Source organism: Cervus elaphus, chromosome 23 (genome assembly GCF_910594005.1).
Source record: "Cervus elaphus chromosome 23, mCerEla1.1, whole genome shotgun sequence".
NCBI classification, from domain to species: Eukaryota; Metazoa; Chordata; class Mammalia; order Artiodactyla; family Cervidae; genus Cervus; species Cervus elaphus.
The window spans coordinates 36,991,848-37,009,829 of record NC_057837.1 but is presented as its reverse complement, the minus strand read 5'-3'; the positions used below and the strand labels follow the sequence as shown (position 1 = coordinate 37,009,829).

Here is a 17,982-nt window from a genome sequence, read left to right as displayed (position 1 = left end):
AAGAGCTTGCATTTTCAGAAGACCCACACATGCTGGGAAAATTTCACAGGCACATGATATTGTTTTTACTGGGCAACATAAATTTACAAGAAAAAGAAAAAAAATTTTAAAGAACAGATCTCAATTACCCCCACCTCATTCAACCGTAATTTTTATTGTTTTTATCTTTCTTGTCTTGTCCATACACACTTGTCATATTCAGGGCATCCTCAATTAAAATTTTTCCACTTAACATTAGATGATTATCAATATTTCCTACGTTGTTTCATAGTCAGTATCAGTACCACAAATAAAAATTTTGACCTTATGCTGTCTTAATCTGGTTGGAGGTTAGGAAAACATTTACATTTTTAAAAACTGAGATACTTCCTATGTTTTTATATGTTCCAGAAACATATACAAAGCATAGGAATTAATTATTTCTTTAAAGTTTGAAAAAGAAATCCAATGGCTTTATCAAGCATTTGGGAACCGAGTTTACTAAAAACCTTAATTTTTCCTGCATTAGCAGTCATTTAAAACTTTTCTTACTATGAATTAACAATTCGTGTAGATAATACACTTTATCCATACATCTGCATACGGTATACTGTCAAACGATTGTGTGTAGTACTTTATAATAATTTTTTAAAATATTATTTTAATCAAAAATATGTTGACTGCTATATCCTCTTTCTCCAACTTTGAGTTAATTTTTGCTTATTTCTTTTACTACTGACTTCAAAGAGCCAACTCTTGATTTATTTATCTGTTTTTCAGTATTTATTTTACCATTTTTTGTTTTCTGTTTATTCCTTTTTCAATTATCTGTACTTGAATGACTTGATTTTTTTTTTTTTTTCCTTTTTCTGAAAATAAACATTCTGAATTACAAGTTCTGGTCTGGCCACATCAGTTAGGTATTAACAGATAGTTTGAACTTTTTTGTTTTTGGCTAAATTATCTTTTATTGTATGTTTTACTTCTTCCTAGACACAATTATTACTTACAAGCCTATTTATTTCTGAGTGTCTGGAAATGTTTTCATTGTCGGAGTTGGAGATACAAACAGAAAATGAGATTAAGTCATTAAAAATGTACTGAGACATCTTCTGAATCCTCATAGATAGTGTATCTTGTACATATTTGTAGACACTTGAAAATCAGATTTATGACTAGCCTTAAGGATATATTCAGCAGACCAACTTTAAATGTCTTTATAAAGCTCTATTGTTTATATATCAAGCTTCTTGATATTATAAGGACTCAAGGTAGTAGTACCTGCATAGTATTTAGCATAGAACCTAGTATATCACAAATATTCAATTAGTGACTGGTGACAACATGTGTAATAATAACAGTAACAGCAGTCTAGCAGTAATTACATTCCTCAGACCCCTGGTGCAGGCTCAGCTGCACTGCTGATCTATAGGAGAGTCACTAGCTGTCTGTTTTTTGTTTGGGCTTTCTTATCTGTGACATAATACGGCTGGACTCCACACTTCCTGAAGCTAATTCCCGGGGTAACATTTCTAAATCTCACTGCCTGGCATTTTCAGGACGTGGACTCTACCTATACCAGATGTAGGACACACACAATCCTTTGTCCTAAAGCAAACTTGCTCAAACACTCTTTACATGCAAAGCTCTGGGGGAATTGAAGTCAAGATAGAAAATTTTACCAAGCTTGCCACTCCATCTGAAAGCTGACGACAGGTGGAAATTGATTCATTTTTTCTGAACTAAAAGTAAAGATTTCAAAGCTATTTATCAGCCCTACTTGTGTTTTTCAGAAATAAAAGTAAGATTTCCAAAGCAATTTAAGCCACTTTTCCTTCACAAACATCTCACCGACCCATGCTAGTTTATATTCATTTTCCATCAATATAAGCAATCAAAGAATTTAAGAGAAAAGATGGAATACAAAATATTTGCATGGCTGGTTATGATCTGGGACATTCCTCCATTATAATTTATTCTTAAAGCCAACATTTATCTCCTCTAAGTATGTTTATTGCTAAGATTGAAGATCTTCATTGAGGATGAAAACTTCCCAGTAGACCATCATCTGCTAACAAGCGTTATCTGCTAATGAAGAACAAAACGAAAGCTTTCAAATTGAACTGTGGGCCATACGTGCAAATCTGATGTGCTCGCTATAAAAATTATGTCTTGACACCTGTAGAAAAAAGCCCTCTGCTGCAGCCTTCATTCTGTTTAAACAAGGTTATCACGAAAAGCACAGACTTACCTGTGCGATAGACAAAGTTGCCTTCCGTTTCTGACGACGAGGGAGATACCAACTCCTCCTCAAACTCATTGGAACTAAAAGATCCCGAATGGTTTCTTTGCCTTGTCTTTCCCATCATGGCCGCATTTGTGACCATGACGTGTCTCAAAGAGTCGTTAAGGTAACGATTCAACAAGCTGCTCTTGTATTTGGGGGGTGATACGTAGTCCTCACTGGCTCGTGACTCTGGCCGGACTCCAGCCTTTATGACTGAGCTCTCACTTTTAATCACGGGATGGTGAACTGGATTATTATAGCCTCCATCATTCATGTGGTTTCGTGGAGGGTTTTCTCCATCTAAGAAGGAAAATACCACTAGGAAGTTCTTACACGTACTTTTCCCCAGACACCCAATTGTTATATTTAATGATTTAAAATATACATATAGGAAGAATATTTAAAGTGTGTAAAGTTATCTTTGATATTTAAAATTAATTTTTAGGCAAAGAAAAACAGGAATCTAAGTAATTTCTCCCTTTGGCATTTTAATGTTAATAAACTTCACAGAAAATGTTATTCTGACACATGATAAATCTATGAACAAGAGGAAACAGCCATAATCTGGCTGGTCATTTATAGTATTATAAAAGTCAAGTTACCTTGTACAATAAAAAAGAACCATTATGACAGCATTATGTTTTGTGGGATCGACCTTAGAAATAGGAATTGAGGTGAATGTCTCCTTACAGAGGCAGAGTAAAGAAAGCAAGATAAAAATGTTAACAAACCTTCAGAACAGGAGTCATCACTGCTCACACTGAGCCGCTCAGCATTCCCTTGAACATACTTGTTGTATAACTTTATTCTTAAGGCCCAGCTTAAATCTGGCTGTCGAACAGTATTCTTAAGCCGACGTCTTGCATTAGCAAACCAATTTGACACCTAAAAAGGTTTTATTTCTCAGTTAACACAACATAAAAAATTATCCATCATACAGTTACTTTCCCAGAAAGGACCTAAGCCTCTCTCATAATCTCTGATCATTACATATTCTCAGACATGACAGTACTAGAATTCATATCTGTTCATTCATTCATTCAACAAATGTGCTGAGCCCTTACTGTACAGACTGAGCACTAGCTATATCCTGGGAATAAAAAAATATTAAAGGACTTTGCCCTAAAATTTTGAAGCTAGTAAGAGAGGTAGGAGAATACACAAATAACTCTAAAATCTATTCACCATTGCCAAGACATGGAAGCAACTTAAATGTCCATCAACAGAGAAATGGATAAGGAAGATATGGTACATACACCCAATGGAATATTACTCAGCCATAAGAAAGAAAAATGCAACTTGCAACCACATGGATGGACCCAGAGATAATCAAACTAAGTGAAGTAAGTCAGAAAAAGAAAGACAAATACCATATGATATCAGTTCTATGTGGAACCCAAAAAGTGACACAAGTGAACCAAACAATGAAATAAAAAAAGAATCAAGGAATACATATATATATGTCTATAACGGAATACATATATGTCTATAACATATAAACATAATACATATATACATGTCTGTAATATATAAACAGAATACATACATATATGTCTATAACGGAATCATCTTGGTAATTAACAAATTGTAAATCAACTATAACTCAAAAAAATAATTCTAATATAGGAAAGAAGGTGATAAATGGCTTAAGATGCATTAAAATAAAATGTTACAGCAATGAAACAGAAAGAGAGGTTACTTTCATGTGACTCAAGAGTTCGTGAAGCTAGACTTTGAAGGAATATGTCAGGGATAATGGCGGGGAAGTGTGTTTCCAGTACAGACTTGGAACAATAGAAATCAAATTACAGAGACATTATGGGAGATAAATAAGAGGGAAGAATTAGAGATGCCCTTGAGTTATCAAACTTATATAAGAAGAGAAGACAGTGCCATTCTGAGGAAGAAAGAATTGTTTGAGGGTGAAATGATGGGTTTGGTCTGGGAACGTTTATAGTTTGAGGTACCAGAAAAGCATACAGGTGAAATATGCAGTGAGAAAATAAAAAGGCCATCTGAGATTCAAGGGCAAGGAAGATCAGATTTGGGTCAAATGCATAGAAGTGAGAGCTGAGGTTGTGACAGTAGTTAGAATGAAAAGAGAGTCAAGGAACAAACCCTGGAAACCTCTAGCAATTAAGGAGGTAGCAACTGGCAAAGCAGAGATAAAGCAATCAGACAAGTAGAGACAGAAAAGGCCAAACAACACCCAGCTTTAAGCTAAAAATTAAGTGCTTCTAAATAGGTGATGGCAAAGAAATGAATACTGCAAAATAAAGTTAGTCCCATTGTTTTTGTTAAAGGTGCTGCTGGATTTCTGGAGGGCTTCCCTGGTGGCTCAGATGGTAAAGAATCTGCCTGCAATGCAGAGGACCTGGGTTCAATCCCTGGGTCGGGAAGATCCCGAGAAGGGAATGGTTACCCTCTCCGGTATTCTTGCCTGGAAAATCCCATGGATAGAGGAGCCTGGCAGACAACAGTCCATGGGGTCGCAAAGAGCTGGACACAGTTTCGCAAAGGGCTGGACACAATTTCTAGAGGCTAAAATGACACTTGACATTTCTTTTTAAATATCATGTTCTCATCCAAATATATAGATATTAAAAACCTGAAAGGCCAATATTTGCCTTTAAAAGGATGAAATGTGGAAAGAAGATTATGTCTTTCTGTCAATTTTTTCTATAACATGATCCCACAGTATATTAATGGTTTGTGTGGTGGTACTTGCTCTGGAATTTCTTTTCTTTTTTTTTTTTTAACATTTAGTCTATAAATACACTTTTTTTTTTTTTGCACATTACTCAAGCCTTAATTATTTAATGAACCTGTGGTGAATCCTACTTAAAAAAAAAACAATAACTTATTTTTCTTTTTTCCCCCGTGGGTAAAACAAGGTAGTCTATCCCAGTTTATATACACACAAACCATATCATACATAACATATATATTCAATTCATATATAATATACATATGTTCAATGTTAACCTACCTTTCTGTCTTAAGTAATGATGACTGTCCTCAAATTTATGAGCAGTGGTGTAACATCTCACCATGGCATTTCAGAAGCCTTAGACACTACCAACCACTCTTCCTGCCAAACTGTGCTATTATTACTATGGTTTTAGCCTGACTTCAAATTCTCCATCTCCTCCAACCTCTACAAACCGAAAACCTCTGGGGCTATTCATTCAACAAACACACACTGAGAAGGTCTTGTATGCCATGGTGTTAAGTGCTAGGAATGAATAAACTTTGTCCCCTACACACACAGAAGGACTCGCAGTGAAGAGATTAATTATGACACACGGGTGAACCTGCACTATGGAGGCATGAAATGCCTGCTCAATTTTTTCTCAAACCTCTCTCTAGTCTCCAAGTCATGGCCAAAATGTTCGTCCATGTCCTCATCAGTACTAACTGGAACACTTAGAACATTATTATTATTATTTTTTTTTTTAGAACATTATTTTTTGAACTTCCTTATCTTTCTTTCTGCCCACGTGAATGGATCTTAACAACCGCCATCAAATTCAAGTGATGATGCACTGTTGTGATTTAATTACTTAACATCTTCAAATCCTCATTCATGTCCTGTTATCCTCCAACTGTGGTGTAACAGAAAGAGACTCGGTTTCCTCTTTTGACTTTGCCAAAAACAGGCTATGTGAGTTTAGGTAAGTCATTCAATTTTTCAGAATTTCATGGTTCCTGACATCCTTGCCAGCTCTGAAAATTAAAATCTGCAAATTATTGTCCACACTCTCCTACACAAGTATTAATCTATCTCCTTTATGGTTGGTACCAACCTACCTTCTGCCCTTGACCACCACTTCCTTCAGCAATCACAGAGGGGTGTTTAATGTCCTTCTCTGCTCCTCTCACACAGGACAGCCTGCAACTTCCCCTTTGCCATGTCACTTAAAAGAATCCAACTCCAGAAATTTTTTGTTACTTTCTCTACTAAACACCATATAATTCAGAGGCTAATCTTAAATCTTAACTGATCTTAACTCTTAATACAACCAACAAATTGTACCACATAGTGTAAAATCCAATTCTTATGAAACTCTTCATGTTTTTATTAAAATGCAATGGACTTCTTATTTAAAAAAATCAATACACTTATAATTCTAACATACAAAAATAGGAACCCTTAAATGTCATGGTGGGACTGACTAGATTTTCATATACAGTAATCACATTTTTTTTATGTTTTACCTATTCATAGTTCTTACCAGAGTATATTAATCATACACCAGAAGATTTTCCATAAAGGTTTGCTGGTGTCTAATAGGTTCTTTCTAAACTGATTTCAGAAGTCTGACTGGCACCCAATCTACTAACACATTTACTCTGCCAATGTTTTATTATCAGAAATTTACAGTACAGCCTTAATGACTGTATATAGTTGGGGGTGTTTAATATCCTCCTGTGTTAAGTCATACGAACAGCAGACGATAGGTGGCGAACAAATCTGCATAAGTATCATTTCTCAAGTTTTTTCCCGATTAATTGATGCAAAGGCCCTCTGTTTCACTGAAGGTGAAAACACCAGTTCAAATTTGCCACACTTAACTTTCTATGGATTCCTTCAGGTTATCATTCAAATTCTCTTGAAATTCTATTTTACATGCAACAAGCCTCCTTACCAAGGCTAGGTGCTGCAACAGCATTTTAACGTCAAACTCAGAGCTTTTAAAAACACTGTATTTTATAGGGAAAGCTTAGAAAACCAAATATCTAGAAGCTGGAAGAAAAACTAAGTCATTTTCATCCTACTCTAACTGAAGTGTTTACATTCATATTGGCAGAGCAATCATTATGGTAAACCCAAGGGGATATTCTGGTATCTGTCTACCTTTGAACGCACAGAATTAACTTATACTCAGTCACTCTACTGAAATATTGAACACCTCCTTTCTACATCATGTAGTTTAACACTTAAACTAATACAGAAGAGGACTTCCCTGATGGTCCAGTGGTTAAGAAATCTGCCTGCCAATATAGGGGACGTGGGTTCGATCCCTGGTCCAGGAAGATCCCATTTGCCTCAAGGCAACTAAGACCATACTTGGCAACTACTGAAGCCAGAGTACCCTAGAGCCTGTGCTCTGAAACGAGAAACCACTGTAAAGAGAAGCCTGTGCACCACAAATAGAGAATAGCTCCCGCTCACTGCAACTAGAGAAAGCCCACGCATAGCAACAAAGACCCAGAATGTAAAAAAAAAAAAAAAAAAAAGAATGCAGGACCAATCTGAGATTTTGTTGAAAATTTAACAGTAGCCATAAGCCTTGCAGTTGATAACTGCACACATATCTCAGCAGACACATTCAATACTAAGCAAAAGCTATGTCAACATGGAGACAATATCTTGCAATATAGCAGATTTCACCAAATGATACATGGCTATATGACAGGAATTTGGAACATCTACTATAAGTGTATGGCTTCCCTGATAGCTCAGTTGGTAAGAATCTCCCTGCAATGCAGGAGACCCTGGTTCAATTCCTGGGTCAGGAAGATCTGCTGGAGAAGGGACAGGCTACCCACTCCAGTATTGTTGGGCTTCCCTTGTGGCTCAGCTGGTAAAGAATCCACCTGCAATGCGGGAGACCTGGGTTCTCTCTCGCTGGGTTGGGAAGATCCCCTGGAGAAGGGAAAGGCCACCCACTCCAGTATTCTGGCCTGGAGAATTCCATGGACTGTATAGGCCATGGGGTCGCAAAGAGTTGGACATGACTGAGCAACTTTCAATTCACTTCACTTCACTTCAGTTAAGTGAAGGGAGCATTAACATCCAATCACTAAATACAGTCTCAAACTCTACTTGCATTGCACTCTGTATTGTTACCTGAAAAAAAAACAATCATTTCACTCTTATAATCCAGAAAAAAATATTTTTTAAATATACATGCATAAGCAATGGGAAATCCTGACACCAGGTACAGCCCTCATCTGCCTTTCTTTGAAAAACTTCTTCAGAGTCAGTTACTGCCTGGGTAAGCTCCATATCCTACAATAACACAAAACCCCAATCACGCACTTGTTATTCCACAATAAAGTTGTTTATATTTTGAGAGTAGAGAGTGTATTTTCACAATGTTTGAACAATGGTCAGTCATAGGAAATAAGCACTATGGAATTGTTTTGGTTGGTAAAAGTCAAAACACGCACACAAATCATCTTCCTGTTAATTTTTTATAAAAATCCTTATATCTTATTAGGAAGATGGCAGATTAATAACACAAAGAGTTATAACTAATTAAGACAAGTTGCCAAGTCTAGTGGGTGTAAAAAGATGAAGTTTGCGTAAATATCTCTCTCTGCTTCATCTTCCAGGGATGAACAAAACGTAGTCTTGTTTAATGCCCTTTAGAGCTTCTATTTATCGGAAAAAGTAACTTATGTGATCTTAAAACATTCCCTCCATTAAAGTTTCAGCTTTTTGTTTCTAGGCTTAATGGAGATGACCAACCAGGTTTTACACTCTTCAGAGTAGCAAAATAAGGCAAAAGCACTTCTTATGAAAAGTTTGAGAGTTTGACCACACAACCAAAAAGGAAATATTAAGTGCAAAAGAAATTTTCAAAATTATGACACTCTTGCAGTTAATGAATAAATAACTACGCTGACAACTTAATATAAATTATGAGAAGCAGAGATAAGAAGTATTATAATAAACAAAAAAATATAGTCTGGAGCCAGAAATAAAGGAAATATTCCATATTTGTCTATAGACACAAAATATGACATATTTCTAGATAAACTAAAAATAATAAGGTTGGTTACATGCTTGTTCTGTAGAACTAACATGCGTCATTAAAGATAATTCATTCATTTTCTGCTGCTCTCCATGTATTTCCTACAATGAGATAAATTTTCAAACCAGAATATCTTCCTCTGATTTCAAGACATTCTCCAGTTTTCAGAAATATGTCTGGATAAGTCACATGGTGATTCCAGCAGTATTCCCCAATTAAGACCTATTCAAACACGTATGAAGAGTTTACTACATGGGAAGTACTGGACTGGGGTGAAATGGGAAGATGAAGATGGATAAGACATGATCACTCTTGTCAAGAAGGCTGAGTGAATAGGAGAAATTGATTCAGTGGGAGAACCTGACTCCTGAAACAGAAGTCTAATTTCCAGGGCTCAAGAAGCTTTATTCAGATCACAGCTTGACATTTTTCCCCCAGAAGTAAAAGGCATTGACATAATTTATTTGGTTTCCACAGAGTCAAAATTTGTTTTGGATGTTTAATACATGTCTGACTTATACAGACTCCTTATATTCATAAATATACATATTTTCTTCAATAGACATTCCATTGTGCCTAATTGAGAATAACTAGATCCAAACTGAATGCTATATAAGGGTCCCTTGGTCATTCTATACATTTTGAATTTTTCCATTTATCACTTTAATATTCTAGAAACCAACTTCATTTACTATAAAATTTGGAAATCATTAAATGGGTATCAATTATAATTATAAATAAGTACCTCTGCCCCATTCAAAAATTACATATTTGTGGGCATTTTATTTTCTGAAGACTATAGTGAAATAGAAAAAATAATGGCAAAATTTTTCATACATGTATAAAAACTTCAGGTAAATTAGAAAAATGCAATAATTTTTCCAAGATCTTAACACAAAAAGAATTGTTAACTGCATCTGAATGACCATTTCAGGTAGAAAACAATTTAATTTTGTATTAAAAAATAACTATTTCCATTGCAGCTCAAAAAACTATTGCACATAAAAATTTAAATGTCTCTGCTAATGACAAATACATTTCATGTTTAAAAATGTCCTAAATATGTCATAAACATTTTTTGCTTTGTGTCTGAAAGAATGGCAAGTATTAAATATGGAACTATATAATCAATAATCTAATGCTTTACTGTTGACATCAGAGTGAAATATTCATACAGCTCTATAAAGTAGTGTATTTTCAAAATAAATAGCATACCAGGTTAAACTGAAATCTGAACACATGCATTTGTTTTCTTAAGTCAAGTTTTTCTGATTGGAATAACTTATTTAAAAACTAATTTTGAACATCACTAGTTTATGTTAAAATAAAAAATCATAGTTTTATGTTAAACAGATATTAAGCCAAGAACACTAAATTAATTTTCCCCTCCAGTGCTGCAGCAAATCACTATTAATACTATTGCCTGTTAATATAAAGCAAAACAGATGTTTTTCTCTACAATCATACTCTGAAAATAAGCAGAAAATGCATATTACAGTTTTAATAAGGCTGAATACAAGTCAATTTTCATGCTTTGTCAAACTTTCTAGTAATTCCTAAAAGGACAGTCTTACACTCTGGAAAGAAATCTTTGTTATCTAATAGTTAAATATTCCCTGCTATTTGGGGGTTTTCACTGTAACTTTCACAGAATGACCAAAATTTCATGATGCAGTGATGCAGCGCTACATTATGCATGAGATTTATTGGCTCATTTAGCTCCTCCTCCTCCTCCTCTTTTTCTCAGTTAAATGCTTTGTTTGATGCATAAAAGTTTATCTTAACTACATTTATGAAAGAAAACTTGTGTGATGGAAAGAGCATTTGATATAGAATTACATTATTTCCAGGCCTTCCCTACCCCTTGGAACACAACTTCTTCCTGCCTTGATTACATCATCTACACAAGGCTGATAAGGGCTCTACCCATGTCACCCAAGCTTGTGATACTATGGAGGGGAAAAACTTGTCAAATGTAATTCACTAGATTGGCAACAAACTCACACCATTTCTCTACACTTGAACAAGTAACCCTGACATTTGAAATCTGCCTCATTTTAGCCTGAGTAGAAAGATAAACAGCGGCAAAACTGTGTGGATTCTAGCTAATGCCCTGGGTGTCATTTATTAAAAAAGAAGAAAAAGAAAAGAAAATCCCAAATCCACTTCTTGCCTTTCCAATCCACCTCCTAGCTCTGTCAAGAATGGTTAAAAGTTATCCTGTACTTGACCTTTAACATGGGGCCCCGATGTGGGGTGTCTTTCTGCCTGGTTTTCAAAGTGTGGTTTCAGCATCACCCCCAATAACTTGTTAGAATGCAAATTATCGTTCTCGCCCAAGGACTACCAGAAACTCCGGGTGGGGCGCAGCAATGCGTGTTTCAACAAGTTCTCCTGGTGAGTCTGATGCGTACACAAGTTTGAAAATCACCGCTGGGGTAGTCCATCCGTAGCCATCTATACTTGCATAGAATCTGTACACCTTCTCATAAGTCCGCACTTGACTTTTCACTGCTCTCCTTAACGAACACCACACAATCCCTCCCGGACCAAACTGAGATAAGATGGGAGGAAACCCAGAGGCTCTTCCCGCATCAGCGCTCTGCCCTGTGCCCGCCTTGCATCACCCACAGGCCGGAGGACCCAAAGGAGCATCCGGACCGGCCGGTCTCGGCCCGTCCTTTCCCAGCAGCGGGGAAGAGAAAGGCGGCCTGCGCGCCGGCCTCGCCTCACCAAGAGAGGGGCAGGGGCTCGTGGCCCCGATTACCTGCACCAGCGTCATCTGCGAGCCGAGCGCCAGGAGAATCTTCTCGGTCTTGGTGGGATACGGGTTGTCGCGGTGCTTGTACAACCACTGCTTCAGGGGTCGCGCCATGTCCTGCAGGGCCTGCCGCTTGTGCCGCACCTTCCCGCCGTTCTGCCGGGCCCTGGGACAGCGAGAGAGGAGGGGCCGTGAGCCGCGCCCTCCTCCGCGACCCCGAGGGTCGCGTCTGCACGCGTCTCAGTGTGGACCCCTGTCCCGCGCGCGCGGACGTGGAGGAGGCTTTAGAGGTGCCAGGGCGCAGATGGCCTGGGAGTCACAGGACAAGGCCACCAGCTTTATACTGAAAGGAGGGGGAGGGGGGGGAGAGATCCTGAAGCGAGAGGCTGGAGGGTTAGGTGGTCAGATCTGCGCAGCAGGGCTGTCCCTCCAGGGGCCCGGGCCTCGCGCGCGGGTCGTGTACACACGCCAAGAACATTCTTTCAGGGACTCAAGCCCCGCCGCTGGTCAAAGGTCGCCAATGGACGGTGGGAATAAAGCGAGGGGGTGATGGCCGCCCCTTGCCCTGGTTCCTCTGCGAACTCTCCCTATATCCTTGGATCCTCTGGGTAAAGGGGACACTGTCCAAGAAAGGGTTTGTGGAGGAAAGATGCTGAACTGGAAAAAACAAAACAAGTAACAAACAAGTAACCCAAAACACTGTCGGGGACTTTCCACCACATAAGGAAGAGCTTAAAAGTACGGACAGGACTGTCCCAGCGGCTAAAGTGTAAAGACCTCAGGAAGAGTTTTTTTCCAAGGAGGGAGAGCGGGCCGGGGCGCTGGGCGCTGCGCTCCTCGGCGGCTCCGGGAGGGGTCGCCGCGCAGCCGCCCGGGCGTCCCGGCCGCTCCGCGAGCTCGCGCGCCTGCGCCGCAGCCTCCAGGGCTTTTGCCTCTTTAAACTCTTTGAAATCCAATTCCATCCGTGAGGACTGGTAGTAACATTTTGACGAAACCTGATCTCTACTTCACTAACAGGCAACGCCGCAGAACAAGCAGCTGATGCAATCTCTCAGATGGACCGGCCAGCACGGCCGCCCGCCGCCCCCCTCGCCCCACCCCGCGGGGCGCTCCCGGAGTCGCCCGGACGTGGCGGGGCCGCAGACGGCCTCTGCACCGGAGCAGCTGGCGGCCTGCGAGCTCTTGCGCGCCTCCCACCCCACCCGCAGCCCTCGGCCCGCTAAACCGAAACCCAGGCCCCGCGGCACCCACCCTCCGGGCTCGCGGCGGACCCCGCCGAGCCGCGCGCGCATCCTGGGCGTCCTGCGCAGAGCCGACCTTCCCAAACACCTTGGCCGATGCAAGGCCCTGTCGTGACACAAGATGGGGAAGCCCACGGGGCTGGCCTGACCGGGGGGAGTCCCGACTGCCTGACCCTGCCCCGTGCTCGTGCACCCTAAGCAGGCCTTTCTGCCTCATCCTCAGCCGCGCAACTGCAGCACGGTCCGGAGAGGGACAAGTCACCCCCACCCCCATCCCTGAGGTCCAGGATTCGGAGCACTCAAGGGCACTTTCAGGAGTCCTCCGCTTCCAGCGAGCCTCTTTTGAGCTGGTCTAACGAATCGATCCCCTCCCCTCCCCCCGCCCCCCTTACTTAGAAAAACTAGTATCTTAAAATGAGAATGTACGAAACTGGGTGCCGGAGAACTGTCCTCCCAGGAAACTCTGGGCCCCTGACCCGCACGCCCGGGTTGGCACCAGCGCGCCCGCGTCTCTCTGTCCCCACCTCTCCCGGCAGCCGGCGGGCAGGGGACCCGGGAGGGTGAGCTTACCCGGTCCTCCGGTGTCTCAGGCCCAGGTTGTCCTTGAGGGGCGGGCGGTCCGTAATGCCCACCTCGGGGCGAGCGTGGGGACTGTCCAGGACGCCGCCGTAGGGCCGGCCGCCCCGATCCCGCTCCGGAGCCCCGCGGTCCTCAAAAAGCACAGCGCCGCTGAGCTTATTGAAGACGATCGTGTTCATGGCGCGGGCAGGCAAGGGCGCGCGGCGCGGCCGCAGCGCCTTGGGACCGGGCCGCCAGGAGCTCCGCAGGGCTCGGGTTCTAGGAGATAAAGATGAATCACATTACTCGCTGACAGTGCTCACACTCGGGAGCGTCCCAAGTCCGAAGCTGGCCTTGGCGCGGGGCTGCGGAGCCCAGGGAGCAGCGACGCCGCGGCACCTGAACCCGGGGACTCCCGCCTTCCCCTACCTGGTTACACCGCTCCCGGGTAACCCGGGTCACCGCCCCCGAGCACTCCCGGGACTGGTACCCACCCTCCTCTCTGCCCTGCCTTCCCAGCCCGCAAGGAATGTCAGCCAGAAACAGTTTACCCGCCTGACAAAGGAAAGTGATTCCTAAACAAGCCTTACAGAGTTGCCTTTAATCTGGATGATGCACACTCCGGAAAGCGGGGGAGGACAACGCGGGGCCGTGCGTGATTCTTCAATCACAACCGGAGACTAAAGCCTCCCAGAGCTCCCACTCGGGCTCGTCAGGAAGGGTTGGAAGAAAGGAAAAATTGGGGGTACCACGAACGACCGCTTCCGCCAGCCCCAGTTAATGAGTCCCAGCGCATAACAGGATTTCAGGGATTTGCTTGTTTGCTAGATCCTGGGTGGTTTGGCTGAAACCTCTGCGTCCTTTCTTTTTTTTTTTCCAGCTACAGCCCTTGGGGTGGGGGGCGGGGTGAGGGCAGGGAAAGTTAGCAGATTCCACAGATAGAAAGTTAAGTGGCCTCAGGGAGTTAAACGGCCCTCCCTCGAGGCTCCGGCCACCCCTCCCGCCGCCCCGGATGCGCAGGGTCCGGGCAGGTCAAACGCGCCCGAGTCCCGGCCCTCCAGAGCTGGTTGTCAGCGCTGTCCTCTTCCGCAGCGCGGGCGCGAGCCGCGAGCTCGGAGTCCTTTCCCTCCCACCCCTTTCTGGGGTCTCAGGGAACCAGTGCAGAAGTTGCAAACGGTGTTAAAAGAGCGGGGGAAAGGCGTCGCGGTCCGCGCTCCACAGAGCTTGCGGGGAAAAGTCCGCAGCTCACCTCCCGGGTCGCGACCGCCGGGAGCCTCTGCCCGCCGCGCTTGAGCCTCGCGGGCCGGTCCGCTTCGCCCGGGGGCAGCCGGGTGGCCGCCCGGAGGCGCGCAGCCGCCGCACCTCCTCGCCTCGCGCCTGGGGAGGAGGGGGGTACAGCTCGCGTGGCTTCCGAGCCGCCCCCGCTTCGCGATCCGCATCCCCTCACCCCGTCCGGCCCCACCGAGGGCAACCACCCCCAGGCACACACGCCGGGTGCCCACGCTCGCCAACGCCCCCGCCCCGCCCTCGGGCCACCGCAGCAGCGGCCACGCGCGATGTTTAGGGTCGTGACCGCAGCGGTTAACTTCAGCTCCCTGCAGTGTTCGTGGAGAGGTGGAGTCAGACCTCTGCCGGCTGCCCGCTGTACCGCAGGGCCGAGCCCTCCGACTCACACAGGTACGTCTGAGGTTCAGACAGCCTCAGCCAGCAGCGGGGAAAGCGGACATACGCGCTCGCGGCCCATGTTCCCCTGTCCGGACGCGCCTTGTTTTTCTTTTACAATCTGTGTACTTAGTGATTTGCGTCCAGGCTGCTCTGTTTGGGAAGCACACCCGTTCCCGGCCCGCGTCTGTCCCCACCTCAGCCCTGTCCTCCTGTGTGCGACGGCGTGTTTTCCCTGGCCATTGCGCCGCGAGTTTCGCCTTGCCGACCCTCCCCGCTGCCCCAAGCCCGTACGGAGGTCCTCACTACAGATCCCAGCGCGGCAAAGGGCCGAGAGCTGGGTCCCCGACGTCCGGGGGCGTGTGAATTGCAGCTCCTAACCCTCCCCGGGGGCCCTGCGCGGTCCCCGTCGCCGCCTTTCGGATCCCGCGCTCCCCCACTTACCCAGATTCCCTCCACTGTGGCTTGGGGAGCGCCCTCCCTTCGGATCCGCCCCGCCCAACCCCCGCGAACAATTTTAAGCAAAGGGGGCACAGCCAGGTGGGCTCTCCGACTCCTCGAAGCCCATCCGGCCAGCCTCGGCCGCCACCACCACCGCCCGCCACCCCCCTCCCCGGCGCGTCCCCGAAGGACCTCGGAGGGAGGTGGGGGAAGGGCCGGGAGCTCCAAGCGCCGGGCGCCGAGGGAAGGGGCTTCTGGAGAGGGGAGGGAGCCTGCCTTCCCGCGACTCCGCGCGGGGACGGCGCGGCCGGGGCTGTACCTGTCGCGGTGGGGCCCGCGGCCGGCGGCAGAGCGGCTGGCTCTCCCGCGTCGAGGCTAGGCGCGCTCCCATCCCCGCCGCATGTTCTCCGCGCGGGCTCCGGCGCGCTCACCGCCGCCACCGCCAGCGTCGCGGCTTTATTTACCCGGACGGGCGCGCGCGGCCCGGGAACAGGAATAGCGAGGCCTTCTCATGTTTCCTGACTGCCCAGCCCAGCCGGCGAACATCCTGCGGGCGCGGTATACACGTTCCCGGGCCAGCGAGAGGAAGCCACCGCAGGGACCTCTGTTAACCCTCGCCGCCGAGGAGCTGCCGCAGCCGGCGCCGCCGGGGATCCCCCGGCCCGCGATTCCTACCCAGTCGGGCCCGGCTCCCAGATCCCTCGGCCTCGTGGGCAGGGAACAAAAGGGGCGATGTCCTTCTCCCTTCGGGGTGCGATTGGAGAAGATGCAGTAGCTCCCGGCTCAGGCTCTGGAGCTGGGCGGCTGCGGTGCGCATCTTGTGCTCTCGCTGGCCCGAGCGCCGGAAATTTCGCCACGCGTGGCTAGGCAGGAGAGGGCCCTGCGACGCCCCCCTCCCCCGACTTTTTTCCCCTCGCGATGAGCTGGAGTGAGGTTAGTTAGAGCTCGATTTGTGCCTCTAACGCGTGAGAGCGGATCGCAGAAGATGTTTGCGCCCTTTTCTCGTGTCCTTGGGCTTCTGCGGTCCTGGCTGCCTCCAAGTCAGGCACGAGTCACCTTCCAGGGCCAGCGCTGGAAAGGAGGGAGGCTAGGCGGGGTCAAGGCGGACCCAGGTGCGCAACCCACGGCGACCCAGGTGTGGAAGAGGCGGCGAGTGCGGGGCCAGGACCTGCGTGGAGCAAAGGGGATGGAACTCGGAAGGACCCCGAGCCTGGACACAATGCAAGGAGAGAGAGACTCCTATCAGATTCTCTTACAGGTGAAACTTGCCTTCCCACCATCGCCTCAAATAGAGGAACGAAAGCTGTGGTTTAGGTACTATGGAAGTTCGAGGCTTCTGGCAACCCGTATGGCCCCACGGCGCGGAGCGCGCCACGTCGCGCGCGTTCTCGCCTCGGGCCCCACTGCGGCAGCGACACTTTTCTTTTTTTTTTTTTTTAAGAGCGAAAGTAGATTTCCCCCAAGCTTGACAGTTATGAGATCATTTGTTCTTTTCTCCCCTAAAGGTGGCTGGCCAGCCTGGCGCGGTGGCCCTACAAGCCTCTTCCTTTTAATGTGGCTGGAAGTGGTTAAAACGTACACTAAAGCCATTGTTTCCAGCACTGATCACCCCCGAATTTTCCATTATGTTATCCCCTGAAATACGCGACTGTGCCCTGGCCACAGTCTAAAGCAGAGAGGGGCGCTGGTTTAAATTTGTGTGCATCCGGCAGACAAATATTACCAGTTGTTCCCGTTTCGTGATGCCCTTGGTTCTCTTTTATCGCACAGTTTGCGGTTGTGGCACTCTCGCATCTTGCCCCGGGCGCTGCACTTGACTTCTGTAGGGTGAGTTCAGTGCAGTCGTGGGTCTACAGACCTCGCGGTGGGGACTTGAAGTCAAGGATACACCATAAGATTTCAGCCATTGACTTGCAGCGAATAAGTTTCACAACAAAAGCAGATCCAGTTTATAATTCATAGGAAGAAGAGGCTGGTTCTCTTCAAAGGACTCTGTGACTGATGGTGGTCATCAGCCATATATAATGGAATTGAATTGGCTGTAACACGCCCCTCTGATATATATTTTGGTCAGCTGTGCTGGATAAGGCACCAGGCATGCATGCAGTTGCTTGCAATTTCACAGTATTCTACTGCTTACCTAACTGTTTCTTGTAGTATTTAGTCTAGTAGAGGACAAGTGAATTTCATTGTTTAGTCTTAACTGTATTTACTCAAATGTAAAATGTATTTGGAGGATTTTGACTTTTTGAGGCATTTTTACATGTAAGATCATCATAAATCTGATAT

The 17,982-nt window shown here is 45.4% G+C and overlaps 1 protein-coding gene across 8 annotated transcripts in view; it reads right to left on the bottom strand.

Moving 5' to 3' along the window:
• The window catches only part of MKX (mohawk homeobox), a 69,822-nt gene extending 53,332 nt beyond the window's left edge, over positions 1-16,490 (bottom strand). Inside the window, exons 1-5 of one of the 8 annotated variants that reach the window (XM_043883839.1) lie at positions 16,369-16,490; positions 13,603-13,869; positions 11,798-11,957; positions 2,998-3,151; positions 2,231-2,566 (exon numbers count right to left, since the gene is read on the bottom strand). In XM_043883839.1, coding sequence (XP_043739774.1) covers positions 2,231-2,566; positions 2,998-3,151; positions 11,798-11,957; positions 13,603-13,790 — 838 coding nt within the window. In that variant the 5' untranslated portion in view covers positions 13,791-13,869; positions 16,369-16,490. Of the gene's footprint in view, positions 1-2,230; positions 2,567-2,997; positions 3,152-11,797; positions 11,958-13,602; positions 13,870-14,019; positions 14,042-14,180; positions 14,387-14,839; positions 14,966-15,449; positions 15,559-15,696; positions 15,837-16,012; positions 16,238-16,368 lie in introns of those variants that run through there. The other 7 variants (XM_043883846.1, XM_043883838.1, XM_043883841.1 and 4 more) reach the window with 7 other exon arrangements.
• Positions 16,491-17,982: the final 1,492 nt, after the last annotated feature.